At 41.4% G+C, this 27,176-nt stretch overlaps 1 protein-coding gene across 1 annotated transcript; it reads left to right on the forward strand.

Moving 5' to 3' along the window:
* Positions 1-9,544: 9,544 nt before the first annotated feature.
* LOC134349457 (collagenase 3-like) lies at positions 9,545-22,601 on the forward strand. The gene is made up of 10 exons (XM_063053788.1): positions 9,545-9,599; positions 9,712-9,968; positions 10,740-10,888; positions 12,311-12,436; positions 12,885-13,046; positions 14,446-14,560; positions 15,124-15,257; positions 15,663-15,822; positions 16,726-16,829; positions 21,606-22,601. Exons 2-10 carry the CDS (start codon positions 9,760-9,762, stop codon positions 21,704-21,706), a joined length of 1,260 nt encoding a protein of 419 aa, XP_062909858.1. The 5' UTR covers positions 9,545-9,599; positions 9,712-9,759; the 3' UTR covers positions 21,707-22,601.
* The last annotated feature ends 4,575 nt before the right edge of the window (positions 22,602-27,176 follow it).

Genomic DNA, 27,176 nt, shown 5'->3' on the forward strand with positions numbered 1-27,176 from the left:
GTCATTTGGAAGAGGCAATTGTATTGTCTGATGTTCTTCCTGAACTTGTTTGCAATAGGTTCATCATTGCTGTATAAATTGAGGAGTTCATTGGATAGAGGTTGCAAATTGCCTATCCTGACCTTTCTCTTCATATAGCAGAAATTTGCAGTTGCTCCAGTGAATAGGAAGGCACAACAGTGAGGGCATACCCTGGTCATCATACCAACATCAGCAGAAATGTTATGGTGTGCGAGTCGTGCATTTTGCCTTGCTCTTTCTCTGTCGAGGTATTGTCGTTGAAAGCAGGCATTGTCGTCTTCAGTAGCTCTCGCAATAATTACATACTCTTTGCTGCATATTCTCAAGTCGATCTTTCCTTTTCTCCTCTGTCTCTTCCCCTCTCCTCGTTCTGTGCCTGTTTTTGTCATTCTGGAGACGCGCAGCCCTTTCATCCCCCTTCTCTTCATCTCTTCTGCCATTGGTTCTTTGTCTCTGATCCTGGAGATGTGCGTTTCTCAGCTCCTTTGTCTCCTTCTCTCTCCTCCTTTTCTGCCTGTTTTTGTCATTCTGGAGACACGCAGCCCTTTCATCCCCCGTCTCTTCATCTCTTCTACCATTTGTTCTTTCTCTCTGATCCTGGAGTTGTGCGGCCCCGGCCTGATCCAATTCTTGTTCGCTCCTCCTCCTGTGCCTATTTTTGTCATTTTGGAGACGTGCATGCCTCTCCTCCTCTGTCTCTTCTTCTCTCATCCTTTTTGTCCTGACTCTTTGATCCTGGAGTCGTGTGGCCCTGGCCTCATCCGATTCTTGTTCTCTGCCTCTCCTTGCCACTTCGGGGTGACATTTGGCGTAATCTCTTGACCATAATGTCCCCCATCTCTTTCCACGTAGCATAATTAGACTGACCATATTTTTTTACCCTAATGTTAGATAGAAGATACGAAGCAAGCAGTAACACCAAAGCCTCCAGGATGCTGATTTCTCTTGATGTGGTTGGTACTCTCCTAAATGGACGTGATATGGTCACCGCTGTCCTTTGACCGCAGCAAAGGGTTTGATGGGTGTTTCGAAGTACATCATTACAATAAGATTTAATTATCTCTTTTTGATGGGTTGCAGGTTGATCTGTCCCAATCCTGCACATGCTGATGGTGGTTAGCAGAATGTGACCGCTCGAAATAGAGCTGCCCTGCCCTTTTGCTGAGGTTGGTGTCGCGGCTGTGAGCGTTGTGAAGTGCTGCTGAGGCTGGCTGTGCGCATGCGTCGTGATGTCGCGTCACAGTTTCCATGAAAGCTGGAATCGGGTGTGGAAAGCAGGGCCTGTTGACGAGTGAGCAATTTTAAATGAATATAACCCAATTTAACCCTGACCTTTGCATGCATTCTGTAAGTTAGCACATTTTAAGTCCATTTAGTCAAAAAAAGTGCCGCTTTAATGCACCATTTGTGCCTACTTTGAGTGCACAAACAGATAAACAGAATGAGGATTTTAGTAAAGTATAGATGAGAGGCATAGATAGAGTGGACAGAGAGTGTCTGTTTCCCAGGGTTGAATAATACCAGAGGGCATGCATTGAAGATGAGAGGGGGTAGGTTCAAAGGGGATGTGCGGAGTAAGTTTGTTACTCAGAGAGTGGTGGATGCCTGGAATGTGCTGTCTGGTATGGTGGTAGAGGCAAATACATTAGAGTTTTTTAAGAGATGTTTAGAAAGGCACATGAATGTGAGGAAGATGGAGGGATATAGAGATTGTATAGGTAGAAGGGATTAGTGCTTGTGTGTTTTTGATTTACTTTTTAGCTGGTTTAGCACCACATTATGGGCCAAATACCCTGTTCCAGTGCTGTACTCGTCTATGTTCCATCAAGGAGTTGAGGGTTAAGGTGATTGGACACAAGGGTGGAGCTGAGGTCAGCCTGGATCAGTCCTGATCGTGTTGAGTGATGGGACAGGTTTGTGGGGCTGAGTGGCTTATCCCCACTTCTACTGCAACAGAAAATGTTATGTGGTAGGTCTGTGTGTCATGTTCCAGTAAAAATCAATTGAAACCATATGGCTTCACCACAGCTTTCAAGGACTTGAGAACTTGATGCACATAGCTGCCACTTATGAGAACCCTGATTTTATGGCTACAGACAAACAATTTACTTAACCATTAGACAGGCTCTTTGACTGTGTACCAGGCAGCTGATGATGTATCCGGGAAATTTCTAGGTGGTGAACGATGAAACTGCCAGAAAATGACGTCCATATGATGCAAGCAAAATGAGCTTGTAGGGTCATAGAGCATTACGGCACAGTGACAGACCCTTCTGCCCATCTACTCTATGCTAAACTGTTATCGCATCTTTCCACACCTGGACCATACCCTTCCCATCCAAGTACCTACCCAAAATTCTCTTAAACATTGAAATTGAACTGGCATTCACCACATCCACTGGTACTTTGTTCGACACTCTCACCATCCTTTGAGTGAAGAAGCTCCCCTCTCCGAGATCTCCCTTAAATATTTCACCGTCCACCATTGATCTTTGACCTCTCACTCTAGTTCTAGTCTCACCCAACCTCAGTAGAAAAAGACTGCTTGCATTTACCCTTCTATGCCCCTTTAATTTTGTATACCTCTATCAAAGCTCCCCTTATTCTCGTGCGCTCCAGAGAATGAAGCCCTAATGTATTTAACTTCCTATAACTCAGGTCCTCATTCTTATCAGTGGAGGAAAAGTTATCTGTAAATTTTTATTCACTGTTTATATCAACAGATTAAACTTAAGGTCTGCCCTGAAAGTGACTGAGGACACAAATGGAACGTGGACTCTGAATCAATCCGTAGGTTGTTAATTCGACACTAATTGAAACTCATTGTGTTCTTATGATGTTAGACAGTTACCTCTGATCATAGATGTTCAGGAACCCAAAACAGTGTTTTATCATGTGTCCAGGTGAGAATCCAGCAGAGAAAATCATAAAATGCTCGTCTGAGAAACGGGTGAGCTTCCATGTCATTGCTTTGAGTCGGTTAGACATGCTCAAAGACTCAGCACTCAGGCGAGATGATTATATCACTACCATCACAAATTTTATCAGCAAGTGTGTTTAGAAATTTGTCCCAAAGAGATAAGAACATAAAAAATAGGGTCAACCTGGGTGTTCCCAAATTGGAAACCATGGAAGAACAGGGAGATGTACGCGCTACTGAAGTCTTGGGTGGCAGCAATAAAATTAAGTGATCCTGACCTTTACAAGAAATCGAGAAGCTCTAAGGTGTGGGTAAGAGACAATACCTGCCTAAAATATAGTCCCAGACCAGCCATAACTCGTGGCATATAACGGGCTATAAAAAGTTAGGCAACATCACCGACAACAGCATACCCCTTCCTGGGGATCTTAACACGTTCTGTGCATGCTTCAAACAGGAAGGGAATAGAATGCCATCTCTCACATTAACCTCCAATATTCCCTGACATTCCACAGTCATTGTTGTGGACATAAGATCAGTCTTCTAGAGAGTGAATCCACAATGTACAACTGACCAGGATCGTGTCCCTGGCCACATCCTTAAATCTTGTGCAGATCAGCTGGCAGGGGTATATGAAGACATTTTAACCTCTCCCTGCATCGATCTGAGTTTCCAACCTACTTTAAGAAGACCATTATCATTCATGTACCTAAGACAAACAAGGTACTATGCCTTAATGACTACCACCCAGTGGCTCTACCACCAACCATCATGAAGTGCTTCAAGTAGCTGGTCATGGCATGCATCATCCAGCTTTCTAGACAACCTCAACCCACTGAAACTTGCTAACTGCAGAAACAGGTCCATGGCAGATGCCAACTCCCTACACTATTCACCTCTGGAGCATCTGAACAGCAAGGACACTTACGTTAGGCCAGTGTTTATTGACTACAGCTCCATCTTCAATACTGTAATTCCAAGCAAACCCCTAAACCTGCGACTCAACCCATCCACTTTGCAACTGAATCCTTGACATCCTGACCAACAGAATGCAATCATTAATGATAAGTAGCAAAATCTCTACCATGATTATCCTCAGAACTGGTGCTTCACCAGCTGCATCCTAAGCTCTACTCTCTGTACCCTCACAAATGCGTGACCAGATACTGCTGTCACCACATTTGCCAGTCTGCAGATGACACCACCGTAGTGGGCCATACCTCAAAAAACGATGAGTCAGAGTACAGGAAAGAGACACAGAGCCTTGTGACATGATGTCATAACAAAACCTTTCTCGCAACATCAGAGAAACAAATGAATTGGCCATTGACCCGAGGAGGGAAGGTAATGGACATGCTCCTGTTTACATCAATGGTGTTGAAGTTGAGAGGCTTGAGAGCTTCAAATTCCTTAGGAGCAAGCACCACAAATAGCCTGTCCTGGTCCAATCAGATTGATTAAGAAATACTGTATCTTCTGTTTCTGACCACTGGACGGAGAGCTGTCTTGTCCCTGAGAATGAGAGAAAACAAAACAGGTAAAGAAAGTACAGGCAGCAGAAACAAAACTAAAGAATAGCACAAAGCCCAGAGCTTTCAACAAAACAGGAGCAGGTCGATCCTTTCAAAATAGCAAAACATGTCAGAACACTTCACATCAGTTGACCAATTTTGATCAAGCCACCCAGGGAAAGTTGGGTGCTGAGAATTGTTCTACAAAATGAAAGGGAGATAGAAATGGAAAGGTTTAGAGAGGGAGTTTCAGAATTCAGAGCCTTGCCTGCCAAAAGTGGACAATTATGTTCAGATATAATCAATTTGTTACAATGGTGTCAAATTTTAAAGAAGTGTTACATAACCAAGCTGACGAGCTGTTTTGAGGGAGCATGGGTGACCAGGGTGTGATTCATAAACAGAATGCAGAACGCAGAAGTTTAATTGTGTTGGAATATCCAAGCTTAGAAGTAACAAACGGCATAAGAGAAATATGTTATCAGCTAGTGAGCCAAGCCACCTGAAACTTGAAGATATGGATGCATAGTCTGAAGCTTTAGTCCCAAAGATGTGAGGAAGAACCTTGCCAAGGTCAACCCATGTAAAACTGTGGGGTCTGGTAACATGCCAGATTGAGTGCTGAGGGTCTGTGCAGCCCAGTTAACAGTGGTTCTAACAGATATCTTCAACATCTCTCTGAAACAGTCCACTGTCCCCTCAGGCTTCAAAGCGGCCACCATCATCCCAGTGCCCAAGAACTGACAATTCAAACGGAATCATTAAGTTTGCTGATGACGCAACAGTGGTGGCCTCATCAACAATGGCAATGGGACTGTGTACAGAGAGAAAGGTAGAGGGGCTGGTAGAATGGTACAAGCATAACAACTTGAGTCTCAACGCGGGCAAGACCAAAGAGATGATTGTGCAGGCTGTCCATGCCTCACTGCATGTAAACATGGCGAGAGTTAGAAGGGCCAAATTTCTGGGTGTGCACACATTGATAATCTCACCCGGTCTGGCAACACCACCTCTTCAGCAAGAAAGCACAGCAGTGTCACAACCTCCTGAGGAGATTGAGGTGATAGAGGCTCCCCACCACCGCACCCCTCCCCCCAACATCTTAACCTATGTTCACAGGAGCACCATCAGGAGTCTCCTGACCAGCTGTATCACTGTCTTTTACAGGAATCGCAAACACATGACCTCAAGTCCCTTCAAAGGATTGTGCAGACTGCTGAGAGGATCACCTATCAGAGACATTTACCCTGAGCTCTGCATATGCATTGTCAATGATACTTCCCAACCATCCAGCAATCTCTTTAACCCCCAGCTATCAGGCAGGAGGTACAGTAGCATTAGGAAAAGAATTGTTAAGAATTGGAAACAACTTCTTCACCCAGGCCATAAGACTGCCAAACTCCACTTATGTCATAAATGCACTTTATTATTTGTTAATTTGCTTGTGGTAATATTACCTTATGTGTTGTGTTCAGTGTGCTGTGAAGTGCACTTTGGTCCAGAGGAATGTTGCTTCTTTTGGCAGTATATATGTGTACGACTGAATGACAATAAACTTGGAGTTGATATGTTGTTTTGTAATTTAGTAATCTGGAGGGGTCAGGGCTGGTGTTTTGGATAATGTTGTGAGGAGAAATATGTAGGTGACAAACAGAAGCAGCAACGATAAGTCCTTTAGGGATACTGGATGTAAAAACATGAGGGCAGGAGAGTTGCAATTTGAATGAATTCCCCAGCTGAGACTGAATAAAGAAGAAAGGAGCCAAGTTTGTGTTGTTCCTCTGACTCTGATGACAATGGAGAAGCATTGGAGGAAGGAGCAATGGTAATCTATGGAAAAAAAATGCAAATGGATTTGGAAAGACAGTGAGAGATGCACAAAAAAAGCAGGGACATTTGTTATAATCACGCTAGCCATTATTGATGCCATTTCTGAGTTTGACTGGACATTGGGTTGGAAACGGGCAAAGCTGAAAACCTGATTGGAGGGAGTCAGATAAGGAATTTAGGGGCAGATGCTCACATCATTTTGAGGCAAGAATCAATTCAGAGAGGACAGAGATGTTGAAAATGGGTTTTTGTAGTTTTCAAGGCTGAAAGAATATAGGGTTTAAGAAGATTGCTGATGTTGACAGATCCGAAGGATGGGAAATGGGAAGATAAATTTTAGCAACACACATCAAAGTTGCTGGTGAACGCAGCAGGCCAAGCAGCATCTGTAGGAAGAGGTGCAGTCGACGTTTCAGGCCGAGACCCTTCGTCAGGACTAACTGAAGGAAGAGTGAGTAAGGGATTTGAAAGTTGGAGGGGGAGGGGGAGATCCAAAATGATAGGAGAAGACAGGAGGGGGAGGGATAGAGCCAAGAGCTGGACAGGTGATAGGCAAAAGGGGATATGAGAGGATCATGGGACAGGAGGTCCGGGAGGAAAGACAAGGAGGGGCGGGGGGACCCAGAGGATGGGCAAGAGGTATATTCAGAGGGACAGAAGGAGAAAAAGGAGAGTGAGAAAGGTCCTGGCCTGAAACGTTGACTGCACCTCTTCCTACAGATGCTGCCTGGCCTGCTGCGTTCACCAGCAACTTTGATGTGTGTTGCTTGAATTTCTAGCATCTGCAGAATTCCTGTTGTTTGCAGATAAATTTTAGCAATAAGCTAACATAGAAATGAGGAAGGAAAGTTTGTTGTGTCACTGTTGTGTCTGGTAGGTATGTGATCACAAGATGAGCTCAGAGTGTTAACATATCTACCAGAAACGCATTTAATAAATGCCTAATATTTCTTCATACTCACATCAAAATAACTTGAATAAACCTCTACTAAAATTTTTTGGATTGATTAGGATGCAGGAAGAGGTTAAACTGCATTAAATTGTAGAGTTTATTGACCTCACATAGCAACATCAAAAATGGAAATAATCCAATTGCTCATACTCCTAAATGCTATGTTTATATTTCATTTTGTCCAGATTGTGTGTTAACATTTTATTCTATATCCTCAAAATACTTGTTGTAGGGTTGATAGGTAAATAAAAACCCATTGAGGCTGCATAAAAATTCCAGAGATCTAGGCATGACATAAAAAGATAGGTAGTGTTGAAGGGTAGATGGTCCAGGGAATTCAGAGTTCTGACGTGATTCTAAGTTAAAGGAAGTAGCTGATCTGGAGGAACCAGGAACATCTACCTTTAAGGATAACAGTTGATATGCCCATACACAAACATTCTTTGTGTCTAGACAGCTGAGAGAGGAGCAGGCACGGTGCATTATTAAATGGGAGCAGGGGTATCCTGGCTCACTGTTGTGGATATGAGTTCAGAGGAACCATCTATGTCTACAATGGAAAGAGGAATGACAAAGTTGTGACACACTCTTATGTGCCTATTCAAAGCTTCAATGTCAGCATGCTGGGCTGGAAACCGCCAACATCTGTTAGCGTTCTTGGTGTCTCAATGTCACTGAAATTGCACATGTTATGCCAAGATCATTGCAAGTTTTTATGCAGCCTCAATTAGGCAGGTGTTATACATTCTAATTTACCTATCAAAAACCCAGGAAGGTGATAGTGAGCCAAGTTCCTTCTTTTTCCAAGACATACTAGCCCTTGATAAATCTATATAGATATCATGCGATGAAGAGGTGTGTCTTCTGTTCTCTGCTACTCTCTTCTTGGGCTCAATTGTTCTATTTGATGTCCACCTGGGATTGTTACCTATTGTCTAGGGGTGGGTCTGCTGAACTCCCCAATGAATTTTGCAGGCCAGGGCTCTAGCAATCTCAGCCCCACTCTCCAACCAGTGGTATATGGGGAAAGCCCCATGTGTACAGATGATGTATAATGATTGGTTGTGTCAGGTGATTGACAACAAAACTCTTAGAGACATTTCTGGGCTGTTTTCTGGTGGGAGATTGATTTCATTCCCTTCCTAAAAGCAAATAAAGACCATCCAAGAAACTTCACCTAAGTTTTCCATGTCAGTCACTTGGCAGGAAGAATATAAGAAGAAATAAAGAATTAACCTTGCAGCCTGCTTTTCAAGAACAAAAGTTTCCAGTGTCCCTCCCTGACCTTGAGACTCAACCTTAGCTCAGTGATTCTTCCTTGAAACCTCCACCTCATCTCCCCAAAACCCTATGGCATTCAAAAACCACCAAGTCCACAATATGAATCCCAAATCAAGCAAGAGACCTCATTCACTTAGCCAAACTCTCTTACCACGCAGGGACCTGAGTGCCCCACGGAACTGCAGCAGAGCTGGGATTGATGAAAGGGAAGACTGCCTACCAGCAAATCTAACAGGCTGCCAGATAAAACTGCCAATAGCATGTACAGGAACTAACTTACCAGTAGTGATGGAAATTGTGAATGGTCATTTACCTGAAGCGTTAATTCTGTTTCTCTCTCCACAAGGTATTTCCAACGTTTTCTGTTTTTATTTCAGAATTCCACCATTTGCGGTTTTTTTATTTTAATTAATTGAGTGGCCTGTTAGCATAGCAGTTTGCATGAAATTTTTACAGCACTAGTGTCCTTGGTTGAATTCTATTGCTGCCTTTATGGAGTCTATATGCTCTCTCCAAACCATGTGAGTTTCCTCCTGGTGCTCTGTTTCCTCCCATTCTCCAAAGACATATGAGTTAGTAGGTTAATTGGTCACATGAGTGAAATTGGGCTATTAGAACCTGTTATCATGCTGTATTATTTATAAAATAAAGAACAAAATATACATAATAGCTATATATTGTGCTAAGATGAAAATTACTTGTGACAGCACATTTTATAGATGTTGGTTGACTTGAATGTGACTGAGTAGCTGCTCAGTTGATCTATTTTTAAGAATAGCTGAAAGATTTTGATGAAGAAATGAAAGCATGCCCTTAAATGGGCTTCCTGCGAATGCCTCACAAGACATGACACAGCTGTCAGTTAGCTCTTAATCACATGTGAATCATAACACATACAGTAGTATAAAAACTCTCCAGGAGAAACCAAGCATCAGAAGTTTTCTGCAAAAACTCTGGTGAGAAAGAGAAGATGAAGTTCCTCTGGTCTCCAGTTTTATTTGTTTTAGCTTATGCAACATTTTCTTCTGCTGCTCCTCGACTTCTGGAAGCTGAGATAAATGAGAAAGATTGGCAGTTGGCTAAGGTATGTAAGGATACAACTGACAATAAGCTGCAAAATGCACTTTGCTGGTATAAGTTTATTTTTCTTAACAAGTAAAGGCAATATTAATGATATTGAAACTTTTGTTTTAAAGAATTATCTGAACCAACTTTACCAACTTAAAGAAACACCTGCAAGCATCATGAGGAAGCGTCAATACCATGAAGCGAATGATATATTATCACCGAAGATTAGGAAAATGCAAGAATATTTTGGCCTGAAGATAACTGGCTCATTAACTTCTGAAACTCTGGAAGTAATGAAAAAGCCTCGATGTGGAGTTCCTGACATTGCCGAATATAATCACTTCCCAACTAAAAATAAATGGGAAAAGAACAACGTAACATACAGGTACTGTTCTTCACAATATCACTTCAATGGTTGGTTCGGCTAAAATATGTTAGTGCACAATTTTATTAGTACTTCATCTAGTCTATAAGTTTATGAGGTTAAGTGAAAGCCTTAAACTGCAAACATACAGAATTTTCTGATTGATTGAAAGCAGTGTTAGAGTTGTCACTGAAGAAACAGCATCTCACCTTTACTCTGTTTGTTATTTTAAGGAACCTGTGAATTTCCACTTCAGTTGACCATTAAGCTGATAATTGTGAGCTTGGGTAATCTACACATGGCAAAATAATTATCAATTTAATAGCAATTAACCTGCTTCAGAAAGACAACAGTTTAAGCTTCTCAGTTTCATCCAGGGCTTTGTGGGTCCTTTCCAGATACCTTTTATTAAAAATTGCCACCTCTTTTTCCTTTTCCCTTCATTCAGTTTTTCTTTTATTTCTACATCACTCCCTGATTTGAGTCTATTTTAACTACTCAAAATTTATCCTCCTTCTCACTTAGTTCTGTTTTTTTTTCAATCCATAAATCATATTGATGAATGATGTAGATTTTACACCTTGTTTTTCATCATACTTCAAGATACCTCACTGCTCTTGCCACACCATTCCCCAGCTCACCGTTTCAGCAACTTACAGCACAAGACATCTTCAACTCAAAGGGCACAGGAAAAGCCTGACTGGTGACATTTGCTGAAAAATATCTCAATGCAGCAAGAGTTGATCAATTGTATTCAGAACAAATTCTTACATTGTGTTTCCTCCATTGAAGGATTTTAAACTATACACCAGATATTCCAGCTGCTAAGGTAGATTTCGCGATCGAGAAAGCTTTTGAAGTTTGGAGCGATGTCACTCCCTTAAAATTCAGCAGAATCTATGAGGGAGAAGCTGATATCATGATCACATTTGCGGCTCAAGGTATTAACAGATTTGTTTAATTTGTTGCTTCAAAAGTTCTTATGACTATGTTATTTTTGCATGTAATACTTTCACAAAGCAAATCTTCAAAATTTCTGATTGCCCCGAATTTAAAAGTATCATGGCCCAATGAATGTTTGAAGTTCATAGTTCATGACGGTGGAAGGAAACACAAACTTAATATTATCAGTGGGGTGCGGCAAAATAGTGGTTAAATAAGCAGGGTTCTAGGCCATTGATACAGAGATGGAAGTTGAATTCCCTCAATGTCAGCTGGAGAAATTAACATTGAGCATTTCAGGAAGTGTGACATCTTTTAAAAAGGTAGTATCCATGATTGTTAGAAAAGGAAATAATTTTCACTAATGTTCTTTAAGGAATGAATTTTGCAGCCTTTACATTGTCTGGCCTGTGTGTGACTCCAGACCCACCAATGTAATTGGCTCTCAATTATCCTCCTCAGTTTAGGGGTATCTGAATTCCACGCATGAATAAATTAAAGAAAAATAGATCTGATTTTATTTTTTGCTGAGCTGAAGTTCCCATTTTCTCTGGAGTTTTAAGGTTGAGAAGGAATTCTGCACTTCAAAAGCACCTTGACCTACAGAATTCCAGATTTAACCACTGACCAGTGCTAAGAGAACATGTTCATATAACATTACGGTTTGCCCCATGATGTGCAAAACTAGTTTGTGTAAAGTAGAACGAGAAAATGGATCCAGGGCTTCTCATTCCACATCAAACAATCTCCTTTAAAAAGTCATGGGGTTGTTAGTAGCTCACCGCATGGCCACAGGTGAAGTTCCATTGTGTTGCATCAAAAAGTCACTGATGCTTGTGCAGTGTGATTGGAGTCAGGAATACAGAGTTTAAGTGGCCAGAGATAGAGACTAACACCCATTCTCTGGTGGCATTGGACACTGTTTTAATATGTAATTTAATTTTGAAAGTAAACTAAGGACAGTTAGCCAAACAAGTTCCATCTAGTCTTTCCAAGGGCAACAAAGTTTTCAAATGGATTTCCACAGGTCATTGGAATAACTGAAATGTTTCCACAAAGATAGTTTAGCTATCGAGTTTAGCAGACTCGTATCAAGTTTATTCAGTCCTCAAAATCATTCACCTAGAGTTCCAAATTACTCAGCATTGTATTCGTCTGAATCTGTTGCTCTCCAGTGAGATGCCTTGATAGTTCCTGTATCTCACCTGCCTCATATGAAGCAGAAATCGCACTGACAAGATTTTCAGATGATTAAGAGCTTTCCTTATGAACTTGGTGGGGAGGTAGAATTGGCCAAATGGGAGAACTTATCTTTTTATTTCTCTACCTGAATATTTTGCTACATTTTGTAATGCTGCGCTAAAGGTGCAGTAAAATCAGTTTCCAAAGTCATCCCTGATGCAGTTTTTCATCATACACAGAACACGGTGATAATTACCCATTTGATGGACCTGGAAGTTTACTGGCCCATGCCTTTCCTCCAGGCAAAGGGATTGGAGGGGACGCTCACTTTGATGAGGATGAAACTTGGACAACAGGATCAAATGGTGAAAACATTGATTAATATTATCACTATAATAATCATTGGCAAAATGCCAACTAAGTTGTGAGCTAACAAAATTAATTTTGAGAATATGTTTTCTTTGGAATTTATTGTTGTAAAATCTAATTTCCCATTGGTGATTTAGTGCTGAAGTATTACTTTAGTTTATCATCGCACAGAAATATAATTATTTATAAATTGTTAAAGCTGTTCACCATGAAATTTATCTTGTTTAAAGTATTTGTCGATGAAACATATTGATCCTATTTAAGGCATGCCTGAGGAAAAGGGAATAGGTTATTTAACTGGAGTTAAGAACTTATTCCTTGCATATTCCATGTGGTTAGAACTTTGTTTTTCAGACATTGTTTGATAATCACTTTCAGTATTTGCAAGAGGACCACATGTCGTAACAGGTTTAAAACTTGCTGTCTTGTGATTCCTCTGCTTAGGATATAACCTTTTTCTTGTGGCTGCCCATGAGTTTGGCCATGCTTTGGGACTTGCTCACTCTCAGGATCCTGGGGCACTGATGTACCCAATGTACACATACTCAACAATGAAAGGGTTCCGCCTCTCCCTGGATGATGTTGAAGGAATCCAGGCTCTGTATGGTAAGTTTAAGCATTAAGTAAACTCTGAATTCCTTAATAATCAATGGCAATACTGTCAATGCAGAATTATAGTATAATTCAAACAACTTATAAAGAATAAATATACTTTGTAGCCAGTCATTTATCCAAAATAAACAAAATGCTGTAACCTACTTCTGCTGGACGCTTGGATTCGGTGTAAACTGGATTGTTTGGTACAAGTTTCAGTGCTTGACTCTTTACCTGCAATATTGTTTAACTGAGGCCAGAAAGAACTATCTTACCATAATGATCAGGTGTTGCAAAGTCCTTGTAATTTCTGACTTCACAGTTAATTATACTGTTGCAGAGAAGGGCATAAATAATGTATGTTCCCATAGTGATAAGAGAGAAGTATCTCAAATGCCCAAGAAGAAGATTTCCTTGTTCTGGCAGGGCTTGAAGTACGTTCCATAGAAACCTTCCCAACGCTGTTTAGATTATTGTATGATGTCCCTTCACAGGGAGCTCCTTTAATAATTTTCCTCATAACTTATTCTTCAAGACATGTTTGGATGGGTATGTATACACCCTCAATTCCATTAATTAACCAAAGCCAGAAACAATATGTCCCAGCATTTTACAAAAATACATCACTAATTTAATGATATTTTAAACCATTATATACACTTCATTGAACACTTCTACATTAATTAATAACTCAGACCATGATCAGCAGATCTCTAATTTAATGATATTTTAAACCATTATATACACTTCATTGAACACTTCTACATTAAATAATAACTCAGACCATGATCAGCAGATCTCTAATTTAATGATATTTTAAAGCATTATATACACTTCATTGAACACTTCTACATTAAATAATAACTCAGACCATGATCAGCAGATCTCTTTCGGACTTAGCTTTAGTTAGATGCACACCAGTCATAAAGTGTGTATGTTGAACACTTACTTTCTAATATATCTTTCTTTGCAGACATTGGTTAAATTTCCTTGACTGAGTCTTATACATTGAAAGAACAGTACAGTCACTTTCTGAGCAATAATGACAAATGTTCTGCCCATGTTGCTTTTTAGAGTTGCCATCATCCTCAATTGTAGTCGGAAGATCAGTAAGGGAAATATGTAGCAATCCACTGCTTTTATTTTTACCGCAAGTACTTCAGTGTTTCTAGAAGGCGGGTCACCATTGCCATTTCCTTGAGGGCAATTAGCCCTTCTGAGAACGAACAGAACAAAAAAATCAAACCTAACTGGGAACGTTATTGTCATTGATTGGCTATAAATCTTGCAAAACTCACACTAGAATTACAATGAGTCTGGGTGTGAATCTGCTGTAGCTAGTGAGAGCTATCACGGCACTGAATAGTGTTTGTGACAATTTTTTCCTATATCTTTGTTTATTTTACACAAGGTTCGTCAAATAAGGAGTATACCCCACCAGCAAAAACCCCCGAAGTCTGTGATCCTTACTTGCACATAGATGCTGCTGCTACTCTTCGTGGAGAGATAATACATTTTAAGGATGGGTATGATTTGTACAGAATATCTCAGAACTGTATTAATCAGAATAATAATGTAGTTTCATGTTGCAGATGTTTTTAGAAATATTTGATTATCTTGCTAGCAAATATTCCTGCCTTTTTCTATTGAATGGTAATGTATTGTTCTCCAAAAGCCAAGTCAATGCTCCCATCAAGGTGTTGAATCAAGCGAGAGAAAGTTAGAAGGTTGTATAGACTATTCCTGCTCCTTTGGTCCCTATGCTCAACTGATGAAACAAAAAAATTAGCTATTCTAGCACAGTGGTAGTTGTAGAGTAAAATTACTTGCCTTTATAATCCTATAATATCCTATAGTCTTCTGCCCCCAGTGAAATATTTTCAAGTGTATTCACTTTTCTCATTTAGAAATGGTATTCATGTATGGAATAAATCTCTGTGTTTTAAAATCTGTGAATATCTAAAAGAATAAGCTTTTTGTAATTATTTGCATATGTAGTATTAAATTAAGAAAATACATAGTGAAAAGTCCCAGAAGTTTCTCAGATGAACTACTTGTACGTTCTAATAAATTCTTACTATTTCTCTAGGTTTTTATGGAGGACCCATCCACGACAACCTACTGCTGAGCTGAGTTTAATAAAGTCATTCTGGCCAAAGCTTCCTGCCAAAATTCATGCTGCGTATGAAAATCATGCAAATGGTTTACTCATTGTCATTAAGGGTGAGTCTGTCTCCTTTCTCTTCACTGGAGAACATAGCAGTGTGATTATGGGATTAGATAGGGATGGAAACAGCAGAAGTGCAGTGAATCAGTTAGCTCATGTTTTCAAAAAGGTAGAACACATTCCTATTTAATTTTTAATTTATGGCTTTAGATATTTTGAATAATTTATTTGCTTTGGAAGCAATAATATTCTAGAGGTATCCAAAGTTCTTTCTCGGAATTGCAAATCCTGCAAAAAGACATCAACGAGAAAGAAACCAAAAAGATATGTCAAGGGAGGCTTGGGAACTGGTTGCCTGCTTAGCATTCCAAAGAAAATGGTGCCCCCTTGAGGGGATATTATTGGGGTGAAAGCACTTTTGCTGAAGTGCAGATATTAACATATGTTCTATAATCCAATAGGAATGAAATACTGGGCCATTAATGGCTATGACGTTTTGCCAGGATATCCAAAGTCCATCTATGAATTTGGTATTCCAAGATACGTCAGGAAAATAGAAGCCGCTTTTCATATTAAGAAGACTTCAAAAACATTATTCTTTGCAAAGGGGCAGTATTGGAGGTAATGGTTTGATCGATATAAATTATTTATATGAGCACTTCAACCAGGCTGTTTTATTGTCTACTGCCTAATTTTAGCTGTTAGTTACAGAAGATTTGATCACTTGTCGCTATTTCTGGCTGAACTGTAAAGGTTTCTCAAATAAAAAGACGAAACAATCTGCAAAGGGATAGTCCACAGTGCATGCCAAGTGACCCTCCTCCTATTTCAAATGTGGAAGAATGCAGATGAGATGGCTTCTCATTTGTTGCTGTGTCTGTCCACCATCACTGATTGTAACCTATGACTCGTTCTTTTAATCCTGCCCAAGTGCTTACTATCTTTTGTAGTGGCTTACTACAAATTCTCTATTTCCTGCTGGGTGGTACCTCACCTAAAGATCTGAGAGCCCTGCATAAAATGTACGTTCTGTGAGGAGTTCCCCTTTGCCAGTGTAAGCTGACATGCGAAGAGGTGAGATGCCTTTCAGCAAGGCTCTGTCCCTGGGCTCCTGTGGCGGATGGAGGAGTTGACGATAACCAGCTCCTGCAGAGTTACTATTATGCCAGACCGAGAATGCCTCCTCAGCCGCTCCCCTTCAACCTCCTGCTGCATCTCTATCTACTCCGTGGCAGCCAGTGAGGGAGCACGTCCTGTGAAGAAGATGCCCTTCAGATTTAACACTCTTTTATTTACTGCAGAACAAAGTGTCCGGAGAGGCAAAACACTGAGTGAGGTCTCAGTCCTTGGGACTTGTGCAGTTCCCTTTCCCATAATTGTTTATAGGTGTAAATCACATGAACAGTGCTTACATTTATTTTTGGGATACATTTTGTGATTTTTTTTTTGTAAGAATATGTACAATCCAGTTCTAAGATAACTAAATTGATGGTTCATTTCCTTTACTTGTCTTTTGATCTCTAGTTATGATGAAATTAAACAGACGATGGATGAAGGTTACCCACGCCGCATTGTGGATGACTGGCTAGGAGTTCCTTCTAGGTTGAATGCAGCATACGAACTTCATGGTAAATTTAGATATAGATAATTTTTGTAATATTGAAATATGTATTTACAGTACAATGTGTTTTCTTCAATTACTAAAGCAGTATTTGGTTACCTTCGAAATTAAAACCAGCACATGCTGAGGTAATGAAAGGCTGCCGAGTGTAAATGGAGTTAGCAGGAATCCATTGAGCTCCCAATCAGTTTATCCATGGTATTAGAGAATAGGCCAGATTCCTGAGACTCAAAGGCCTACATCCACTCCTAATTCAGATGCTGACATATCAAAAGTTTTGTTACAGAAATATTTTACTTGGTTTCTTAAACCTCACTGAGTTAACCTGATCATATGCATTATTGTGATTATAAATCTGATCCCAGATCTTTGGAGATGTGACTTAAGCTGACCAATATTGGGTTTAGAGCAATTAAATCAAATGTTTCTTGTTTACTGACAGTCATAACATATATTTCATTATGACACAGAAAGAGGTCATTGGTCCATTGACTCTGCACCAGCTTTCAGAGCAACCTGATCCTCACTCTTATTTCCATGTCTCCTATTAGAAACATAGAAAAATAGGTGCAGGAGTAGGCCATTCGGCCTTTCGAGCCTGCACCGCCATTCAGTATGGTCATGGCTGATCATCCAACTCAGAACCCTGTACCTGTCTTCCCTCCATACCCCCTGATCCCTTTAGTCACAAGGGCCATATCTAACTCCCTCTTAAATATAGCCAATGAACTGGCCTCAAATGTTTCCTGTGGCAGAGAATTCCACAGATTCACCACTCTCTGTGTGAAGAAGTTTTTCCTAATCTCGGTCCTAAAAGACTTCTCCTTTATCCTCAAACTGTGACCCCTCGTTCTGGACTTCCCCAATATCGGGAACAATCTTCCTGCATCTAGCCTGTTCAATCCCTTTAGAATTTTATACATTTCAATAAGATCCCCCCTCAATCTTCTAAATTCCAGAAAGTATTAGCCTAGTCGATCCAGTCTTTCATCATATGAAAGTCCTGCCATCCCAGGAGTCAATCTGGTGAACCTTCTTTGTACTCCCTCTATGGCAAGAATGTCTTTCCTCAGATTAGGGGATCAAAACTGCACACAATACTCCAGGTGTGGTCTCACCAAGGCCTTGTATAACTGCAGTAGTACCTCCCTGCTCCTGTACTCAAATCCTCTTGCTATGAATGCCAGCATACCATTCGCCTTTTTCACCGCCTGCTGTACCTGCATGCCCACTTTCAATGACTGGTGTATAATGACACCCAGGTCTCGTTGCACCTTCCCTTTTCCTAATCGGCCACAATTCAGATAATAATCTGTTTTCCTGTTTTTGCCACCAAAGTGGATAACCTTACATTTATCCACATTAAATTGCATCTGCCATGAATTTGCCTACTCACCTAACCTATCCAAGTCATCCTGCATCCTTTTACCATCCTCCTCACAGCTAACACTACCACCCAGCTTCGTGTCATCCGCAAACTTGGAGATGCTGCATTTAATTCTCTCATCTAAGTCATTAATATATATTGTAAACAACTGGGGTCCCAGCACTGAGCCTTGCGGTACCCCACCCATCACTGCCTGCCATTCTGAAAAGGTCTCGTTTATTCCCACTCTTTGCTTCCTGTCTGCCAACCAATTCTCTATCCACATCAATACCATACCCCCAATACCGTGTGCTTTAAGTTTGCACACTAATCTCCAGTGTGGGACCTTGTCAAAAGCCTTTTGAAAATCCAAATATACCACATCCACTGGTTCTCCCCTATCCACTCTACTAGTTACATCCTCGAAAAATTCTGTGAGATTTGTCAGACATGATTTTCCTTTCACAAATCCATGCTGACTTTGTCCAATGATTTCACCGCTTTCCAAATGTGCTGTTATCACATCTTTGATAACTGACTCTAGCATTTTCCCTACCACCGATGTTAGGCTAACCGGTCCATAATTCCCCAGTTTCTCTCTCCCTCCATTTTTAAAAAGCGGGGTTACATTAGCCACACTCCAATCCTCAGGATCTAGCCCAGAATCTAAAGAGTTTTGAAAAATTATCACTAATGCATCCACTATTTCTTGTGCTACTTCCTTAAGCACTCTGGGATGCAGACCATCTGGCCCTGGGGCTTTATCTGCCTTTAATCCCTTCAATTTACCTAACACCACTTCCCTACTAACATGTATTTCCCTCAGTTCCCCCATCTCACTAGACCCTCGGTCCCCTACAATTTCCAGAAGATTATTTATGCCCTCCTTAGTGAAGACAGATCCAAAGTAGTTATTCAGTTAGTCTGCCAGGTCCTTGCTCCCCATGATCAATTCACCTGATTCTGACTGTAAGGGACCTACAATTGTCTTAACCAATCTTTTTCTTTTCACATATCTATGAAAGCTTTTACAGTCAGTTTTTATGTTTCCTGCCAGTTTTCTCCCATAATCTTTTTTTCTCTTTCCTAATTAAACCCTTTGTCCTCCTCTGCTGGACTCTGAATTTCTCCCAGTCCTCAGGTGAGCCACTTTCTCTGGCTAATTTGTATGTTTCTTCTTTGGAATTGACACTATCCCTAATTTCCCTTGTCAGCCACGGGTGCACTACCTTCCTTGGTTTATTCTTTTGCCAAACTGGGATGAACAATTGTTGTAGTTCATCCATGCGATCTTTAAATGCTTGCCATTGCATATCCACCGTTAACCCTGTAAGTATCATTTGCCAGTCTATCATAGCTAATTCACGTCTCATACCTTCAAATTTACCCTTCTTTAAGTTCAGAACCTTTGTTTCTGAATTAACTATGTCACCCTCCATCTTAATGAAGAATTCCACCATATTATGGTCACTCTTACCCAAGGGGCCTCTCACAACAAGATTGCTAATTAACCCTTCCTCATTGCTCAAAACCCAGTCTAGAATGGCCTGCTCTCTAGTTGGTTCCTCGACATGTTGGTTCAGAAAACTATTCCGCATACATTCCAAGAAATCCTCTTCCTCAGCACCCTTACCAATTTGGTTCACCCAATCTATATGTAGATTGAAGTCACCCATTATAACTGCTGTTCCTTTATTGCACGCATTTCTACAAGTAATTTCCTGTTTAATGGCATCCTCAACGTCACTACTACTGTTAGGTGGCCTGTACACAACTCCCACCAGTGTTTTCTGCCCCTTAGTGTTATGCAGCTCTACCCATATCGATTCCACATCCTCCTGGCTAATGTTCTTCCTTTCTATTGCGTTAATCTCCTCTCTAACCAGCAATGCTACCCCACCTCCTTTTTTTTCATGTCTATCCCTCCTGAATCTTGAATATCCCTGAATGTTGAGCTCCCATCCTTGGTCACCCTGGAGCCATGTCTCTGTGATCCCAACTATATCATATTCATTAATAACTATCTGCACTTTCAATTCATCCATCTTGTTACGAATGCTCCTTGCATTGATACACAAAGCCTTCAGGCTTGTTTTTACAACACTCCTAGCCCTTATACAATTATGTTGAAAAGTGGTCCTTTTTGATTTTTGCCCTGGATTTGCCTGCCTGCCACTTTTACTTTTCACCTTACTACTTTTTGCTTCTACCCTCATTTTATACCCCTCTGTCTCTCTGCACTTGTTCCCATCCCCCTGCCACATTAGTTTAAATCCTCCTGAACAACAATAGCAAATACTCCCCCTAGGATATTGGTTCCAGTCCAGCCCAGGTGCAGACCGTCCTGTTTGTACCAGTCCCAGCTCCTCCAGAACTGGTTCCAATGCCCCAGAAATTTGAATCCTTCCCCCTTGCACCATTTTTCAAGCCACGTATTCATCTGATATATCCTCCTATTTCTACTCTGACTAGCACGTGGCACTGGTGGTAATCCAGAGATTATTACCTTTGTGGTCCTACTTTTTAGTTTATCTCCTAACTCCCTAAATTCACCTTGTAGGACCTCATCCCGTTTTTTACCTATATTGTTGGTACCTATGTGCACCACGACCACTGGCTGTTCACCCTCCCACTCCCACTCTGTCACGTATGGCCCCTTGACTCACTTACCCACTATAATGAGGGCAATTTACACTAACCAAGTAAACTAGCAGAGAGCAATTATTTCAGGCATTGAAGGAAACTGGGGACTGGAGCATCCAAGAGAGAGCAGGATGTTTGCAGTCTAAAAGACAACACCAGAGATCAGAATTGAACCTGGGTCATATTACTGACAATTGTATAAAGGATTTTGCTGTTTAATTAAGAAAATACATATAATGATGCTGACAAATAAACATATAATACTGATCCACACTGCTTCATTTTCTCTTGTTTGTCATCCTTGTTTTTGAATAAAAGGGTAAATACATGCAGGTGCTTCTTGGATCCCACTGTTAGTTCAATGGGATATTGTTGGCAAATGACCATTTATCTCAGTTTTCCTTCTATTTCTTGATTCAAGAGTTTAGTTGTCTTTTCTTGATTAATCTCTGCTGATTTCATTCCCTCTCCAAGTCATTAACAACTTCAGAAATTGCATTGTTCCTGAAACAAATCTAGAACAATAGTTTTAAAAAACATTCTGCTTTGAACATCAACAGTGAAAACATATGACTCAACTTCTTTTAGTTAAGATCTTCAGAGAACGTAGCGAATTAGAACAGACTTCCCCAACTTGCATCGGGACCTGATTGTTCAGATAAAAGAGGACATAAAATACTCTGTGCAAATGCAGATATTAAAAAATCTATCTGGAAAGTGTTTCAAACAAATTGTGGAATCTCAATTGAGATTTTCTTTTATATTGTCTTGCAGGATATGTTTTCTTCTTCCATCGATCATCTCTGTTAATCTTCAACCTGAGTGAGCAACGTGTCATTGAAGTACGTCGAATCAATTCAGAATTGGGATGCTAAATACCTCAATTTATCTACCAGTCATTATATGATTTAATTTTAGCAATTTTGCTAAGAAAGATTGCTTTTTGGCCCTTAAATAGTTACGAACAAACAAATCAGAATATAGACAAGAGAATATCTGCAGATGCTAGAAATCCAAGCAACACACATAACATAAAACTTGATAATCTGATAACCTTAGGATATCAGCAGAATAGCCCAGCAGATCTTCTGGACTGTAGTATGTCACTCTTGCTAATATCCCCACACAGTTTTATTTCACATTTTTTAATGATGCGCAGTACTATTTAATAAGTTTTCCAGGAAACATCACAAGGAATGTGGGAATCAGGGGCCTGGTGAGTTTCAGCTGACTTCTATCAATGGGTCTATGAGTGTAGCGCTGAGTGAAACCAATATTACCCTCAAGATTTCTGAACAACTGGATCACAGAATATTGCGGCTTTAGTAATTGTTGCATTGAAGCAATTCTTGTTTACATTTGGACAGTTTGAGTAATTTAATATTATTCTATTTCATATACATCATATTTATTGTCCTGTCAGGTGCATTTCTTGTCTGCATCAGTTTAATATTTATTTATAACTTTAATATTTATTCTCTAACACTTAAAAATGTTGTTGTTCATGTTTTGTGAGATATTTTATTCAGTAAGATCCAAGTATTATGGAGGCAGATAAGGGTTAAATTCCTTTTGCTTGTTAAGTTCAACAGAAATGACTCAACTTATAAAAAGTGGTGGAATGTAGGAAACCAGGTCCCATCACTTTTCATCTAATATATCAGGGAAAAAAACAAAGTTGGATGTAACTTTACTTCCTTACTGATACTATGAGCATTTTGTCTAAGATGAGTTGTATTTGGACATATTTATAAATACAATAAATCTGAATCTGCCTAAATTGATCTTTCGTTCAAGTTGCTGTTTTTACTTTGCTGCCTCCAGTCACTCAATTCTACAGAGACCTAGAAATCGCCAAATTTATTTTTATCTACCTGTTTTACTTTCTTTCTATTGCTGCTAGTGTGCAAATAAAGGTCTTTTCCTGGAACAACATATGGGAGTGATATTGGTGACTATCCCGGCTAACTTCATCACAATCGGTGATGCAAAATTCATGCAAGAAGTCTCCCTCTGCCAGGATCAGTCCTGTAGATTTCCTCCTTCCATCATCAGTAATTTGTTTAGTATTGGCACTTCCATTAGTTCAAAGTTCAAAATACATTTATTATCAAAGTAGGTTTAATTTATACAACCTTGAGATCTGCCAAAGAAACATGATAGAACCCATTAAAACAAAAGAAGACTGCTGAACAGCCAATGTGCAGAAGGAAAAAAACAAATTGTGCAAACAATAAAAGTAAGCAAATAGCATTCACAACTATGAAAGTGATTCCATAGCCGATTTAGAAGCTGTTAGTTGCCGGCCACAGCCTCAACTCAGTGCAGAGATCAGTAAACCTCGTCAAGTAGCGACCTGAACCAGCATGTCCCTCGCCTCCGGCCCCAACAACCTGACCTTTTCAGTCTGCCCCAGCACTTAAATCATCCAAGCCTCAGGCCATTCCTTGTTCTCGGGCCTGGGCCTGGGCCCTGCCACCTTCATTTGGCCCATACACGGCCTTTCCAAATCGGTTCAGCACTTAAATCAATCAAACTGTGGGTCTTTCCTCACTTGTTCTCGGGCCAGGGCTCCGCCTTAACTCAGCCTTGTGTTCTCTCACCTTCTGCCATTCTGCCTCATCAAATTCTATCAAATTAACATGAGTCTCAAGTAAAATGGTTCTGATACTAATGGTTCTAATACCCGTATGGGTCCTAGCTATGCCTGCCTTTTTGTTGGGATTGTGGAACAATCTATGTTCCGTGCCTATTCTGGTATCTGTCCCCCACTTTTCCTTCGCTACATCGACGACTGCATTGGCGCTGCTTCCTGCACGCATGCAGAACTCGTTGACTTTATTAACTTTGCCTCCAACTTTCACCCTGCCCTCAAGTTTACCTGGTCCATTTCCGACACCTCCCTCCCCTTTCTAGATCTTTCTGTCTCTGTCTCTGGAGACAGCTTATCCACTGATGTCTACTATAAGCCTACTGACTCTCACAGCTATCTGGACTATTCCTCTTCTCACCCTGTCTCTTGCAAAAACGCCATCCCCTTCTCGCAATTCCTCCGTCTCCGCCGCATCTGCTCTCAGGATGAGGCTTTTCATTCTAGGACGAGGGAGATGCCTTCCTTTTTTAAAGAAAGGGGCTTCCCTTCCTCCACTATCAACTCTGCTCTTAAACGTATCTCGCCCATTTCACGTACATCTGCTCTCACTCCATCCTCCCACCACCCCACTAGGAATAGGGTTCCCCTGGTTCTCACCTACCACCCCACCAGCCTCCGGGTCCAACATATTATTCTTCGTAACTTCCGCCACCTCCAACGGGATCCCACCACTAAGCACATCTTTCCCTCCCCCCCTCTCTCTGCATTCCGCAGGGATCGCTCCCTACACAACTCCCTTGTCCATTCGTCCCCCCCATCCCTCCCCACTGATCTCCCTCCTGGCACTTATCCGTGTAAGCGGAACAAGTGCTACACATGCCCTTACACTTCCTCCCTTACCACCATTCAGGGCCCCAAACAGTCCTTCCAGGTGACGCATCACTTCACCTGTGAGTCGACTGGGGTGATATACTGCGTCCGGTGCTCCCGATGTGGCCTTTTATATATTGGCGAGACCCGACGCAGACTGGGAGACCGCTTTGTTGAACATCTACGCTCTGTCTGCCAGAGAAAGCAGGATCTCCCAGTGGCCACACATTTTAATTCCGCATCCCATTCCCATTCTGACATGTCTATCCACGGCCTCCTCTACTGTGGAGATGAAGCCACACTCAGGTTGGAGGAACAACACCTTATATTCCGTATGGGTAGCCTCCAACCTGATGGCATGAACATCGACTTCTCTAACTTCCGCTAAGGCCCCACCTCCCCCTCGTACCCCATCTGTTACTCATTTTTATGCACACATTCTTTCTCTCACTCTCCTTTTTCTCCCTCTGTCCCTCTGAATATACCTCTTGCCCATCCTCTGGGTCACCCCCCCCCTTGTCTTTCTTCCCGGACCTCCTGTCCCATGATCCTCTCGTATCCCCTTTTGCCTATCACCTGTCCAGCTCTCGGCTCCATCCCTCCCCCTCCTGTCTTCTCCTATCATTTTGGATCTCCCCCTCCCCCTCCAACTTTCAAATCCCTTACTCACTCTTCCTTCAGTTAGTCCTGACGAAGGGTCTCGGCCTGAAACGTCGACTGCACCTCTTCCTATAGATGCTGCTTGGCCTGCTGCGTTCACCAGCAACTTTGATGTATGTTGTCTGATACTAAGAGAATGGTTTTGTGTTAGCTCTGTTTTCACCTACACACCACCTTTGCAGATATATGTTTCATGCCCAAACGCCACTCCCCATTCCATCCCTGATGTATATAGGCAACCAACCGTCGTTCTATGAACACTACAGCTTTATATGCTGGATTAGAAGAGAGCCTAGACACTGATGATCAGGTCTGTTTACTCAGCAAAGTAATTCACTGACATTGTAACAAGTAGTCCACTCAGCCCAAATATTAACACTCCTTAACGTCACTTCTATTTCAAATCAAATCAAATCAAGTTTAATTGTCATTCAAACTATACAGGGATACCATTGATTGAGACAGCATTGCTCTGGGGCCAGAGTGCAAAAACATACACAAGCATTCAAGGTAACAAGAATGAAAAAAAAAGAACATAGTCATGTCAGAAAACATACTTTTAGTCCAAGTCCCTGAGTGACAAGTCCCGCAAATTGATGGTTCCCAGCAGCCCAGCCTGTAATTCCACTGATTCAACACTGGAGGGCAGCACCAAAGGGAGAGGCCACCACCATTCTCCCCCACCCCCTACCTCCAAACCGAGCTCGGACGCTAGGGTTGCCAACTTTCACACTCCCGAATAAGGGACAAAAGTAGCAGTCAAATACAGGACACTTGTGTTTACCCCGAGAAAGACTACCACGATCATGAAGTGTGGTACAAATTTTTTTCTTCAAATAAGTTTTGGCTTAATCTTCCCGATTCTGCTTTTACTATATGTTAGTGTTATTTTAGGTTTTATATATTATTTAGTAGGTTATTTTTTGGGTCTGGGAACGCTCAAAAATTTTTACCATATAAATTAATGGTAATTGCTTCTTCGTTTTTCCGTCATTTCAGCTTACGGACAGTTTCATAGGAACACTCTACCTTAGCGGGGGAATTACGGGACAATGGTGGTCTCATATGGGACAAAACAATTTAGCCCAATATACGGGATGTCCCGGCTAATACAGGACAGTTGGCAACCCTACCGGACGCTACGCTACAACGCAAGCCTGAGGGACTGAGACCTAGACCTTACTACAACTGAGGCGACATTGCTAGCTCGCCTCCTGTCTCACCGCCAAACAAGGGAAGCAGGCCTGCAGCAATCAATGTCCAACAGGGTCTTGCAATCGCAGAAGAAACATCCAAGACAGTCACTCTGGTTTCACTGCACGCCGCCTTCACTGCAACTTGAAGGCACCAACTCTTGTTCTTCCGAATCTCCCAGACCGATGGCCCTACTCAAATCTCCCGGCCTGATAGCCCAACTCGAAGCCCCAGGCCTGACAGACCAACTCGAATCCCCCGTCCTGATGGCCTGACTCGAATCTGCAGGCCCGACGGCCCGACTTGAATCCCCAGGCCTGATGTCCCGAATCGAATCCTCAGGCCTGATGGCCCAACTCGAATCCCCAGGCTTAATGGCTGGGCTCGAATCCCCAGGTCCAACGGTCTGACAGCTGACTCGACCTCTCTGGCCTGACAGCCTGACAGGATTCTCTTGGCCCAATGAGTCAACTTGCGTTCTCTGAACCACCCAGGCCAGCTATTCTAAATAACAGGCAGCTCTCCAATGCGGAGGACCTGCTGTACATCTAGTTATTGGAGTCAAGAATAGTCTTACTATGTATAAAAACATACTTAACAAAGAAAAAGCCACCTTTGGTTGGCCCCTGAGAGGCTGCTGTGTGTATACATGCCACCATCTTTCTGGAATATTTGCTATTTCTATGAGGGGTTCTCTGAGTGAAACAAAGGTGAGCAGTAGTGGTTGCCCTGGAGACAAGATGTGAGTTGGTTGGTACCCTCCAGTCTCCAGTCATGACAACCTCAGCTCACCCTCTCTGAGCTCAGGAGAAGTTCCAGAGTCACTAAACGATTTCCTTGAGTGTCAAGATAGAAGGAAGAGAAATGTTTTTGAGGTGGCGTACAGTGCGGTGGGGATGTTAGAGAAATGTTTTGTCTGTGCAACTACATATCAATTAAGTAAATGCACGCACACAGGAGATAGCTTTAACTGGTGTATTCAAATTGCAGCGAGAGAGAGCGAGAGAAACAACGCACATGCTCAGACA

This window comes from Mobula hypostoma, chromosome 7 (assembly GCF_963921235.1).
Source record: "Mobula hypostoma chromosome 7, sMobHyp1.1, whole genome shotgun sequence".
NCBI lineage: Eukaryota > Metazoa > Chordata > Chondrichthyes > Myliobatiformes > Myliobatidae > Mobula > Mobula hypostoma.

Bases quoted from the DNA above. Each gene is read 5' to 3' on its own strand.
- LOC134349457 (XM_063053788.1), top strand. From the start codon at position 9,760: ATGAGGAAGCGTCAATACCATGAAGCGAATGATATATTATCACCGAAG. The intron at 13,047-14,445 runs GTAAGTTTAAGC...ATTTTACACAAG, and splicing joins AGGAATCCAGGCTCTGTATG to GTTCGTCAAATAAGGAGTAT. The intron at 16,830-21,605 runs GTAAATTTAGAT...ATTGTCTTGCAG, and splicing joins TGCAGCATACGAACTTCATG to GATATGTTTTCTTCTTCCAT.